Source organism: Trachypithecus francoisi, unplaced genomic scaffold (genome assembly GCF_009764315.1).
Source record: "Trachypithecus francoisi isolate TF-2019V2 unplaced genomic scaffold, Tfra_2.0 Lachesis_group5, whole genome shotgun sequence".
Classification (NCBI taxonomy): Eukaryota; Metazoa; Chordata; class Mammalia; order Primates; family Cercopithecidae; genus Trachypithecus; species Trachypithecus francoisi.
The window spans coordinates 63,847,739-63,860,804 of NW_022681470.1; the positions used below are offsets into that span (position 1 = coordinate 63,847,739).

The following is a 13,066-nucleotide window of genomic DNA, read 5'->3' on the forward strand; positions in this document are numbered from 1 at the left end:
TTTTTTTTTGGTCCTAGTCATTCTTCCCTAATGTGCCACTTGAGTGTCAAGCTGACCTTGCTGATGGTGACATTGCACCTGGATGTACCGTCCAATCTGTGATGACATTCCCTGCTAATAAAAGACAACACAACTCAAGTCTGGCAGCCTTTCTTCTCTATTTCTGGATGAATGCCCAGTGAGACTGTACAGTATAGCCAGAAGAGGCCTTCTTCCCAGCACAAAGCTCAGCATCTAGCCTCAAGCTCTGGCTGAACTTTGTGGTCGACATCAATCTAAAGATATAATGTCTGACTATGACCTTGTTCCAAAAACTTAGACAAATAGTATATGTAGGAGGTGGAATATCTCTTCTTCCATGACATAAGTGCTATTGCAGAGCCCTGGCCACCCAGAAATTTCTTATTGCTTTCCTTCCCCACCTTGCTATACATTGTCTGGAACTGCCTAAGAAATGGGCAACATTTGTGAAAACCAAGAAATGTAATAGTTTTGGATGACTAAAATAGACCAAAGTTAAGGTAAGTGCACAAACATCAGTGTCAGGTTATGGAAGAAAGATAAAGAGATGACAAATACTTTTTTTTTTTTTGAGGGGAGATGCTGAGGTCAGGGCACTTACGTGCATCAAGTGATGGAGACAAAGTAAAGAGAGTTTATGGATACATATGCATATCTCACTCAAGCTTGGTTTCTGAAATTTAGAATACATCATCACATCAAGATAAATTGCCTTTAGCATAGAACTTCAGATAAGTAGACGTTCACTAGAAGTGCTAACTTCTGGATCAGGGCAAAGACGTTTCCAGGAGTGTTTTTATACTACACACCTGCCTAGTCCATGGGGCTGAGGCATGTCACATAACTCAGAGCAACAGCCTTCTATTTGTGTAAGACCCAAGCCTGGGAAGGATGCCCAAGACAATAGCTATGCCTCTGCCCCAGCCTGATGCCATGTGATCTAGAGTCTGGGCAGCAACAACCTGGTGGTCAAAGACATGGAAGAAATGCTCTGCAAATCCCACAGCCTGTTAGATTGGAAAGGAAGCAAGTGGCATTGGGACAATTGCTCTGCATGTCTACAGCTTACCTGTCAACTACAGGAGGCTGCCAAGCTGTGCGAGAGGACTTGAGGGCAGAGCCATGCTCAGAGCACAGATAGATGGGGACGGGAGTCAAGATGGGGCATGGGAAGTGACGAGGGCTGTAAGAACACACGAAGCAGGTATTGGATATCGGCAGACAGACGAGACTCCTTGGCACCACAGTCTGAGCCTGAGGTCGGGGGACAGCTGGGGAGTTGTCAGGCAGGAACATTGATGTAGTCGTTTGAATTACTGTCCTCCATCTGGGTGGCAGGCTGGTGGTAGAGGCTCACATATTCACAGCTGGTCTTCAGAGATGGGGCATGGAACCAGGGAGATTCAGACACCTGGGGACAATGAAAGAAGCATCACTGGATCTGGGTAGGGTGATTTTAATATCTTCCCAGGTGGATTTTCATAGTGGGCAATGGAGCATGGGCATGGCTGCTGAGTTCCAGAAGGCAAAGACACAGAGATGGCTCAGCTCCATCAAGCGGAGCAGCCCTGGGGATTTTCAGGGTAGTGCCTCACCCGAGATAACTGGAAAACACTGAGACCTAACGTGGGCAGGAAATGCCTTAAATAGGGCTCAGAGTAAAATCATGTGGCTAAGCATGGGCCTGAAAGAGACCCAGCTGCCAGAGGAGTATCCCCTCGGGGATAAGATGCTGTGACTTATGGAATAAACATGCATCTTCTTAGGGAGTTATTCAGAAGTAGAGTGAGTCACCCTCGGCATCTCTGTAAGGGCTCAGATACGCTGTGATGTGGCGTTATGACAGCGCATTCAGGAAGGGGATGGGTGGTGAAGGGGTTAAGATGGCAGCCCACAGGGCACACTGGTGCTCCTCTTCCCCAGAGGGAAACTTCAGGATCATCCACCTTGAGGATGGTCAGTTCTTAGAGGACAGGATTGTGCCAATGACCCCCACATGGCATAGTTACTATTGCATCCACTGAAGAAGGTCACAAGGTGGACGGTTATGTATTTAAACACAAGCTCTGAGAATTAGACTTCCAGCAGCCTGAATATAGCAGGCATTCAGGAAGCACTCATTGAAAGAAACTTTTATATATTTTGTACTTTACTAGAGGGAAGTAGCAGCAGCAGCTTGCTTTGAAAATACATCTTCCATCAGTCAAGGAAGTAGGAAGTCACAAAACAGAAAAGAAAAAAAAAAGGGAAGGTTGAGAAGAAAAGTAACAGTGAGAGCAAAGAAAACTAAGAAACAAAATTAGATGGTCCTGGTGTAAATGTCAGTGAGGATGAAACTCAGTCAAGTAATCGATGAAAGAGCTAAAAAGCACATGCGGGTAGCACTCCACTTAGATGATGTAAGACCGGTCAAGAAAGACCTGGATCCCAGAACAGCTCAAGATGTCAACCTGAAGCAAATTAACCAGCACATAACAATAGGAGAAACAATACATGAAGTTGGAGGTGACACAGAGAAAAAAGAGAGACGATCAAGATGAAGTTTCCAGGGTGAGAAGGAAGGCAGTAATATTCGAGCTTCCTTTAGAGGCCAAAGAAGAAGCTGAGGATGGGGAAGAAGATGAGGCTGAGGATGGGGAAGAGGATGAGGCAGAAGATGGGGAAGAGGATGAGACAGAGGATGGGGAAGAGGATGAGGCAGAGGGAATCCTCGATGTATGACATGGTTTTTTGTTTTTGTTAAATTAAATGAACTTTGAAAAAAGTAAGCAAGCCCTTTGTTAGTTTCTCACACTATCTCTTCTATTATGTTTTAATTAACTTTCTTTGTCTGATAATAGAGGGGGTTTTAGATTTGCTTTAAAAAACCCCCAAAATTTATCTTTCACTGCCTGTTATAGTTTATAATTTGAGATTAACTTATTTGGCTTAAGAAATGGAAATGCTCCCCATTATTAAAGGCTATAATAATGAGTCATTAAGCATAGGCACCTTGTTGTAAATTTGTTCCATCAAGGTTTTTTGCCCCTAATAGTGGGAATGAGAGTTTCAAGTAAAAAGGCAGGGTCAGCTTGGAACAAGGTGCAGGCCCAGGTGAGGGTCTGTGTGGTCATAGGGCAGTTTTAGAGAAAAGGGCTGCTGGAAAGATGGAGTAGACAGATGGTGTTGCGCCTGTCTGTCCCTCAGACTGGTTGCTGCACCATCCTCTGGAGTCTTGCCAGCTCAACAGTCAATACATAGGTACTAGGACCGTGTGCACATATTTCTGAAGCAAGCTGCTGCTGCTTCCCTCTTTAGTAAAGTACAAAATATACCGAAGTTCCTTTCAATGAGTACTTACTGAATGCCTACTATGTTCAGGCTGCTGAACACTGCCATGCAGGTGTGAACCTTCTCTAGCGGGGGTGGGGAAGGGTGGTTGGAGAAGCCAGAGGGGACTGCACAGAACTGCCTCTTGTTGCTGGGTACTACTGTCCCCTTTGTAGCCAGGCCCACGATTGACCAGCTGGGGATTAAATTTCTCAGCCTGCCTGAAGGGAGGGTCACTACGTGGTTAAGTTTCAGCCTGTAGGATGCAAGTGGAAATGGTGGGAAAAGTCAGGGTCATGGGCTTAAGAAGCAGCATTCTCTTCCTCCCTCCTGTAAGCTGGGACGTGCACACCATCCTGGTGCCTGAGTACTGACCATGGAGCTGGTAAGACTCCAGAGGATGGTGCAGCAACCAGACGGAAGGGAATTTCAGTCCCGAGATGACCTCTTGTCTCACTGGCTCAGGCCACCTCTTCCTGTCCCTCTGTCTCTGAGCCTTTACTTGGGGAGGGGGAAGTAGGATTCCACCGTGTGGGCCCTATCTTTTGGAGTCTTGCTGCATTAGGTTAGTCTACACTCGAATCAAAACAAGGATTTTCTTTTCCCAGGCGGCTGCCAAAGATGGCGGAAGTGCAGGTCCTGGTGCCTGATGGTCGAGGCCATCTTCTGGAACCTCTGGCGGCCATCGTGGCTAATTAGGTACTGCTGGGCCGGAAGGTGGTAGTCATACGCTGCGACGGCATCAACATTTCTGGCAATTTCTACAGAAACAAGTTGAAGTACTTGGCTTTCCCCTGCAAGTGGATGAACACCAACCCTTCCCGAGGCCCCTACCACTTTCCAGCCCCCAGTCGCATCTTCTGGCAGACCGTGCAAAGCTTGCTGCCCCAGGAGACCAAGTGAAGCCAGGCCGCCCCGGACTGCCTCAAGGTGTTTGACGGCGTCCCACCACCCCACGACAAGAAAAAGCGGATGGTGGTTCCTGCTGCCCTCAAGGTCGTGCGTATGAAGCTCACAAGAAAGTTTGCCTATTTGGGGCCCCTGACTCACGAGGTTGGCTGGAAGTACCAGGCAATGACAGCCACGCTGGAGGAGAAGAGGAAGGAGAAGGTCAAGATTCACTACCGGAAGAAGAAACAGCTCATGAAGCTACGAAAACAGGCCGAGAACGTGGAGAAGAAAACTGACATACAGTGGTCATCAAGACCCACGGACTCCTGGTCTGAGCCCAATAAAGACAGTTAATTCCTCATGCTTGGCCTGGCCTGCCCTTCCTCCATCGTGGCCCTGGAATGTGCCGGACCCAGGGGCAGCAGCAGTCCAGGTGCCACAGGCAGCCTGGGACATAGGAAGCTGGAAGCAAGGAAAGGGGCTTAGTCACTGCTTTCTGAGGTTACTTGAAAGCACGTGGAGAATTGTGCAGGTGTAATTTATCTATGACCAATAGGAAGAGCAACCAGTTACTATTAGCAAAAGGGAGCCGGAAGACTAATTGGAGGGGCCCTACCTTGTGAGTGGAGCATCCGTTTAACTTTCCACGGGGTCATATAACTCTGCAGCTGTTAGAATGTGCAAGCGCTTGGGGACAACACGAGCTTGCTGTTGTACAATGGGTATTTACAGCAGCATAGACTGGGAAGATGTGTGACCAAGGGGTTACAGGCATTGCCCGTGCTCCTCACCTGTATTTTGTAATCAGAATCAAATAAATTATTTTTAAAGAAAAAAAAACAGGGATTTTACCACACCCTTAAAAAAAAAACTTTATTCTGGGTTCTGCGTGTTTTGGACACTGTAGGCTGCTTTAGAGAATAAAAAGCTTTCTCATCCCAATTCTTAAACAAAGATGAATGGACAAAGGCTTTCCACCCAACCATCAGTGGCCATGAATGGAAACGCGAGTGCCCTCCGTCCACTCTAGATTTAAAGATGAATCCTCCTCACTCAACGTGTTGAACCTTGTCTACATCTCTCCCAAGTCTCCTCTAGACCAGGCCTAACCGCCTCCAGTGAAGCGTAAATTACTTCCTCTCACCTTCGAAAGTTTACTAGAAAGTTCTCGCGCACAGGAAGGTGAAACTGTCTAGGTAGCTTCCACCTCCCTAGGACCTCCTAGAAATCTAATCTCCTCCACGAGAAAGCCTTTCACATAACTGTAGAGCTGCCACCTATCATTCTCTGCTAAGCCAGCGGCATCCAGCACGCACGTATCCCATGACAACTGCTTGGCTAGAAGCTACGGAACCAGGTCTTCCACAGTTCCTGGTATTCAACCTCCTGACACCAAAGAAGGACGAAACTAAAACAACTTGTTGGGCTCAGGGCCCAGGAGCTGCTGGGAAACCCGCTCTCCGGATCGCGGGGGCGGCGCGGGAAGCCGCACTCGGGTCCCAGCCCAGGGCTGGGGCCGCCCAGTCGGGCCGCGGCTGCCAATCCCAGAAGGAGCAGAGCTTACCTGCAACGGGGCGGGGGGCAACGGCGCTCCGGGACCCGGAACGGGGGCCTCCCCCTTGCCTAGGGAACAGCGAGGGCGGGGTGAGACGGTGGCCCAGGCTCCCGCCCCACTCTCGTGCTACCGCCCCCAGCTCCACCCCCGTCCCCACCCCCAGCTCCACCCCGTGGGAAGCCCTGGCACCTAGGAGCGCGCCCCGCTGCGCCCGGCCTTCCCGGAGCCAGGGCACTCTTTCCGCTTCTCCCCGTGGCCTGCCCGGCCGCTCACCTGCAGCGTCCGCCCCACCAGCGCGCCGCGGGCAGGCGCTGTAGATGTTGTTTTGGGAGCGTGGTAGCCGTGACCCGCGGGTCCTCTGGGAGCTCTCCAGGACGCGCATCATCACGGCCAGTCGGCGGGCCCGCCTGGAGAGGGCTTCCCCGCAAAGTCACAGGAAGAGGGAGGAAAATGGCATCAGAGGCCCGTGCTACCTTCCCCAAACGAAAGGCTGCCTCTTCCCTCGGGCTTGGCAGTGTCTGACCTGGAGATGCTCCAAGCGTGGGGAATGTACGAGGCACCGCCTCGCCCTGCCCTGAAGACCAAAGGGCCCAGGCCGCTCTCCTCCTCAGACCAGGGGCCTCCACTTCCTTACACCCCAGGCTGCTCATCAAAAGCTCTCTGAGTTTCCCATGGAAGTTCAAAAGAGGGTTCCGAATGCTCTGGGCTCTTTGGGCAGCTCAGGACTCCCTCCCCAAGCCCCCAGCCCAGCCGCTCACCTTTCCTCCTTTCAACAGCGCTTTTCACCACCAGCCCCAGAAGTGCCAGCAGGAAAAGGCCCAGGATGGTCGAGATCAGAATGTAAAATCCTTGGCCTTCCCTCCCAGACCGTGAGCCATAGTCCAATGCTCTGGGGAGGGAAGGAAAGGTAGAGAGGGAGGAAGAGATTATTAAAGGAGGTAGGTTCAGGGCGTGCTCCTGTGTGGCCAACGTTTTTGGAGATGACTTACAGGTTCGTCCTTTTGTTAACAGAATTCACTCCACTCCCCGCTCAAAAAGACTTGCCTATGGAGTCACGAAACTTGAATTCAAATTCATATTCTGCCTTTTACTGGCTGTGTGATCTTGAATGAGTCTCCTAATCTCTCTGAGCCTTATATCTCTTCGTAAATAGGTATAGTAAAATCTATTTCGCAGAACTGTTATGAGGATGAAATAAGAATGGATATAAGGAATTTAACGCACCTTCCAATGTTCAGCACGTCAGTTTCTTCACGAGATTATTGCAGATATTGACTGGGCTAGTTCCTTATAATGGTGGGAAAAGGATGTTTTTCTCATAGTGCTCCTTCTGCCTAGAAGTTCTCCCCTCAATTTTCTCTGCATATTGAAATCTTACTTTTGTTAAAGGACATTGCGTAAGTCCTCTTTTCTTCCTAATTATGGTAAGCCAGACTTGTGTGTGTGTGTGTGTGTGTGTGTGTGTTGTGTGTGTGTGTGTGTGTGTGTGTGCGCGCGCGCGCTTTGGGTTTCCAATTCTGTGGTCATGCCTGTTTCAGGCTTTATCACAGTCAGACTTATGTTAATAAGATCTGGATATTGCATATTGTCATCTTCTTGTATCTTCAGGACATAGCACAATGCCCGCCACATAGTAGAGAGTAAGAAAATGCTGGTTGGACTTGATGTTTTCCCTACTAATAGGTTAGGAATCAGGAGTTCTGGTTCTATTTGAAACCACTTGGTTCTCATGACCCCAGTTTCTCCTACCTATAGAACCCATATGATATTGGAGGTCCTCTTGCTTATGCAAAACCAGTTTTGATTATTTTGGGTTTTTTTTTTTTTTTTGGAGCCTGCTATAATGCTTCCCCCTAGTGGTATATTGCAGTACTTCCCTGGACTGCACCCCAGCCTTTAGACCAGTGCTGTCCAGGAGAAATGTGAGTCACATATGTAATTTTAAATTTCCTAGGAGCCACATTAAAACAGTAAAAGGACATGGGTGAAAGTAATTTTATATTACCAGTTTAATAGTTAAGTTTATTTTTATTCTCATTTAGTTCTTCCTCATCAAAATAGATTTGAATGAATCTGAGTGACTGGAAGAGCTGGGTCTCACTACTTGCTACAGGATCAATGCTGGGGCACTGACAAGTGTGGCCAGGCGCGGTGGCTCAAGCCTGTAATCCCAGCACTTTGGGAGGCCGAGACGGGTGGATCACGAGGTCAGGAGATTGAGACCATCCTGGCTAACACGGTGAAACCCCGTCTCTACTAAAAAATACAAAAACACTAGCCGGGCGAGGTGGCGGGCGCCTGTAGTCCCAGCTACGCCGGAGGCTGAGGCAGGAGAATAGCGTGAACCCGAGAGGCGGAGCTTGCAGTGAGCTGAGATCCGGCCACTGCACTCCAGCTTGGGCGACAGAGCAAGACTCCGTCTCAAAAAAAAAAAAAAAAAAAAAAAAAAGAGCTAATGAGTTAATCAGCTATACTCATAGGTGGTATATTTCACAGTGGCCCAGAGACAAAACCAAGGAGGGTGTCTAATAATGGGCATTGCAGTGGATTTCAGTGGATCTCCTAATTCTAGCCTACATCTAGATCCTGGACAGTGTTCTCTTACCTCTGCCTGTGCAGCCTGGTGTGGTGGTTGTAGCTGGCTGTCCGGGGCTTGAGTAGCCTCTCTAGAGCTGAGATCTTTGAGGTTGTAGTGGATGGCAGGAAGGTTGGGGTCTTGTCACCTACTACTGAAGATGCTCTGGACACTCGAGGGCGGTGGGTGATTTGGGTGGTAGGGGAGGAGTGGTGGACTGGAGGGACCTTGGTCCTTTGAGCCGGTGTGGTAACTGCAGGAGGTAGCAGGAAAAAAATGATGTTCCTTTTATACACTCTGTTCTCCAACAGGATTAGGTCACCACCTCTTTCCACAACATACCCTTCCATTTTATGCAGACTATTTTGTTCTTGCAGTCCTCATGGCCTAAAATCCTTCTTAACATGCTATCCAGGCCTAGTCAATTCCAAGTATATTTAATTCAAATACCATTTCTTCCAGGAAGCCTTCCCTGACTTCCGAGGTAGAAGAGCTTGACCCCCTCTGAGCAGGGGGAGAAGCTTTTTTGTAGTTCTATTCCCACTCTGCCTTGTGCTGTATTTGTGTGCTAATTTGTTCTCCCCCATCTCATACCTATCAGTCACAACCTTGGCTACACGATCTGTTCAATTACACTATCCCTCTTGGCTCTCAGCAGGGTTACCTAGTGTAATATTGTTCAGTTAATGTGTCCACTTCATCGGTATATGGGATAATATGATGGAAATATTGCATGTCAAAATGCATTTAAAACTGGACAACGATATCAAAATGTAAAGGTATCATTAGTATGAACACCCTTAATCTTTTAGTTGCAAAATAAAGTTAAGAATCATTAGATGCCAGCAGGTAGAAGACAGCCCTACGGGAAGCACAAGACATGATGATCTCCAGCTGGGAAATGTCTGCCCAGTCTTGTTTTCCGCAGTCATTCATAAAAGAGCTAGATTTTGTGAGTGGAGCACAAACGTCATTGCTTGTGGTGCCACCTGGTGGTAATATGTAAGTTCTGCAGCTAGGACCAGGTGACCTGACAGACAGGCTTGAAGGATATGGACAGCAGATCTCAGGGAGGTATGTACCCTCTCTAAAGGCAGGGAATACACACCTAAGACTCAGCTCGGCTCTGCCAGCCACTGTATGAACTGAACATAGACCCCCTCCTCCATTTTCACACTGCCACAGCATCTCACCCACCTCTCCTACCCTCGCTGTGGTGAACTGACCTCTGGTTACGACTTTGGAAGAACTGGCATATGGCGGCATCTGGAACAAATAGGGCAGATGAAACCATTTTGGAGTCTCAGGCATTGGCTGCTCTTCCCATGATGGCTCGTATTCTATTGGAGGGAAGCAGAATATGTTGGTGATCTCTAGGAGGAGACTGAGGCTTGGGGAAAGGCCTGTTGGTGTAAACTGAAACTAATTCAGCCAGAGTGGATGACAGTGAGGGGATGAGGGCAGAGTCCACTGAAAGAAGCAGAACAGGAGCTGGGTTGGGGGCTTCCCTGGAGAAAATACTGGTTTCCCTAGTCCAGTCAACATTCCCTGCAAGATCAGCAGAGGTCATTGGGATTCTAGGCTGTTAAATTACTGCTGCATATGTGTGGGGAACTCAGTGGAGGAAAGGAGAAAGGCAGGATTCCAGAGAAATAAAGGATCAGATCATAGAGTAATAAGATTGGCCTGTAAGTGTGGCTGGGTAAATTAGTGTCTTTCCTTTATTTCTCATGGGACAATTACATAGGATAGTTATGTCCCTTTGCTTCCAATTTCCTCCATCTCAGAGCCTCTCCTCAATCTCAAGCCCCCATTCCCTTCATGCCCTGGGTAGGATGGACAATACAAAGAGAGTGCCTATCTTGTTCCTTACATCCATGTTGGGTAGAAAATTCTGTGGACCATGAAGTTAATTGACTACGAGGTTTCATATGGATCTCAATTATTATGTGGCTTATATGGCAACAGTGTCAGAGTCTAGGGGACTGTTACAGTTAGATGACTGTCCCAGTCTTCCCAAGTGGAAACATTTTCTGGGTAGTCTGAGCCTCCAATCAGCAGAGGAACCTACCACTGTGGACATTCAGGGTGACTTTCTGGGTCTTCCCCCGGTCTGTGTTCCTGCCCGCTCCACAGGCGTAGACTCCACTGTCACTTTCGGTCAGCTGTGTTACCTCCACTAGGAACAGATTCTTGCGTGGGTATTGCTTCAGAGTGACTCGGCCCTTGTATTCCGCCTTGATAAAGTTGGTGGTAGATACCACAGTACCACATGTTCCAGATCCAACCATCTCCCGGCACAGATATATCCTCACATGCATTTCAGGAAGTGGGCACTTGATGGTAACTGATCCACCCAGCTCTCCCTCTACCTTTACCTCTGGGAGGATCCTCAGGGCCCCTGATACTGCAGGGAGAAGAGATTAATGCAGAGGGAGCCCCATCTCTACCTATATCCCAGCCCCATCCATTTCCCAGCTCCAGCTCTCTCGCCAACCGTATCCCAGGCCCCAGCCCAACCTCACATTCATCCCTAGATCCAGCCCTGTCCCCATTATTAGCCTTGCCTCAGCCTATCCTTAGCCATAGCCGTATCCTCATTTCTTTTTTCTTTTTCTTTTCTTTCTTTTCTTCTTTCTTTCTTTTTTCTTTCTTTCTCTCTTTCTTTCTTTCTTTTCCTTCCTTCCTTCCTTCCTTCATTCCTCTCTTTTTCTTTTCTTTTCCCCTCCCTCCCTCCCTTTCCCTCTCTCTCTTTCTTCTCTCTCTCTCTCTCTCCCTCCCTCCCTCTTATAGGATCTCACTCTGTCACCCAGGCTGGAGAGCAGTGGTGTGATCATGACTCACTACAGCCTCAACCTCCTGGGCTCAAGCAATCCTCCCAACTCAGCCTCCCAAGTAGCAGGGACTACAGGTGCATGCTGCCATGCTTGGCTAATTTTTGTCTTTTTTGTAGAGATGGGGTTTTCATTATGTTGCCCAAGCTGGTCTCGAACTCATGGCCTCAAGTGATCTGCCTGCCTCGGCCTTCCGAAGTGCTGGGATTGAGCCACTGTGCCCGACCCTTATTCTCATTTCTACCCTTAGTCTCAACTTCAGCCTCGTTCCATCCCCAACCCTACCCACAACCTCAAGCCAGCTCTATGTTCACCCCCAATCCTATGCCCTAGTGTTACCTTAATTTAACCCTCAGCTTTGGCCTCACCACCGAACCCAAACCCATAAGGAGCCAGACACCAAACCCTTGAGATGATAATCAAAAGTATATCTCCCACTCCAAGGAGACATAATATGCCTCAGGTGATCCCAAACAGCATATAGCCCCCATGTGACCTCAGCATGATGCTGGCAGCATGGTGCGGTTATGTTGCAACAGGTTTTCCTTTCCAGTTTGGTTTCGCTCAGCCACATCCATCCAGCCATTCATCTGCAGTTCTATTTATTAACTCATTCAACAAGCGTTTATTGAATGTCTTTCCTGTGACAGTAAACCAGCCGGCATCCCTCCCTCAGGAACAAATCATTTAGTGAGTGATACCAATCAATGGCCAGTGAGCAGTGTAATACATCCCATGAGAGAGATCGCACGGGGTTCCCTGGAAGGAGTGAACCCGGGCACCTGATGTAGGCTGTTGCAGGGGGTGGTGTGGTTGGAGGAAGGCTTTCTGGAATAAGTGATGTCTGAGTTGTGACCTGAAGGAATGGGTATGGAGGGCAACTGAGAGAGTGACGATGCTCATCATGGAGGCAGGGGACATAGGAGGGGAGTTGAGGGTGTGTGTGCATGTGTGCATAGGTGTGCACACACTGTATGTGTGCTGGGGAGGGATAAAAGATGTGGTTCATGAGTCCCTGACATCATAAAGTTTATGCTTTGAGTGACAGAGGTCAGGTCTAATGCACTTGAGTCAGCTGCAGAAGAGACTAAGGCCATGCCTGAGTAATTGCCAACTAAGTGGATCCCATAAGTGTCTGCATATTTCTGGGAAGAAAGTTCATAGGGTAAAGCGTGTGTGTGTGTGGTGAGGTGGGGCTGGAAGGCTGAAGTGGAAGAGAAGAGAGTCTTCCAAACAGCCAAAACAGTCCCCTAAAAGGCTGGGATATGAGAGAGAACATAGCATGTCCATGGGCGGAGAGAAGTTTGCAAACATACTGAGATTTATCACAGGGCATGCATTAAGAAGAGCACTAGGGAGTTTAGTCAAATGAGAGTCAGGGAAAGCTTAGGAAACAGGTGGGGATTGAGACTTTGGGATAAAGACATTCTGGGCAAAGGGAAGAATTCTGACAATGGTAAAGAGGTAAAAACAATCATGGGAGCAGAAAAGGGGGTTGGGGAGGGTGGGGAGGGTTAGAGAGGGAGGATGTACGGGAACATGTTGAGATCTAAAAGTGTAGCTGACATAAACGTGGTAAAGACTACAGAAGAGGGTAAGGCCATGTCTGATTAATTGCCAACTAAGGCAGATGAACCAGCCAAAAACATGAACTCTGACATGGAAACTCTCACATGAAAAACCCAGCACAGCTTTAAACCCACTGGAAATCGAGTCATGAGGTAGCCTCACAACTAGACATTGCAATGGAAAGGTGACCTATCACAAAGTGTCAATCAACAGACAAAGACACAATCAAAGGGAGGTCTGGAGGAATCACCTTGTGCTTCCAGACAGCCCCCACCTGTGTGGGAAGCTGAACGCCGAGGGTGGAAGCACGTG

The 13,066-nt window shown here is 48.4% G+C and overlaps 1 protein-coding gene and 1 pseudogene across 3 annotated transcripts in view; one reads left to right on the forward strand and one right to left on the reverse strand.

The window, feature by feature from the left end:
* Nucleotides 1-13,066, reverse strand: part of FCMR (Fc fragment of IgM receptor) — an 18,891-nt gene continuing 5,825 nt past the window's right edge. Inside the window, exons 2-8 of one of the 3 annotated variants that reach the window (XM_033198455.1) lie at nt 10,423-10,758; nt 9,578-9,691; nt 8,382-8,604; nt 6,535-6,665; nt 6,050-6,193; nt 5,786-5,844; nt 1-1,432 (exon numbers count right to left, since the gene is read on the reverse strand). In XM_033198455.1, coding sequence (XP_033054346.1) covers nt 1,304-1,432; nt 5,786-5,844; nt 6,050-6,193; nt 6,535-6,665; nt 8,382-8,604; nt 9,578-9,691; nt 10,423-10,758 — 1,136 coding nt within the window. In that variant the 3' untranslated portion in view covers nt 1-1,303. The remainder of the gene's footprint in view (nt 1,433-5,785; nt 5,845-6,049; nt 6,194-6,534; nt 6,666-8,381; nt 8,605-9,577; nt 9,692-10,422; nt 10,759-13,066) is intronic. The other 2 variants (XM_033198457.1, XM_033198456.1) reach the window with 2 other exon arrangements.
* On the forward strand, nt 3,952-4,563 carry LOC117075774 (annotated as a pseudogene).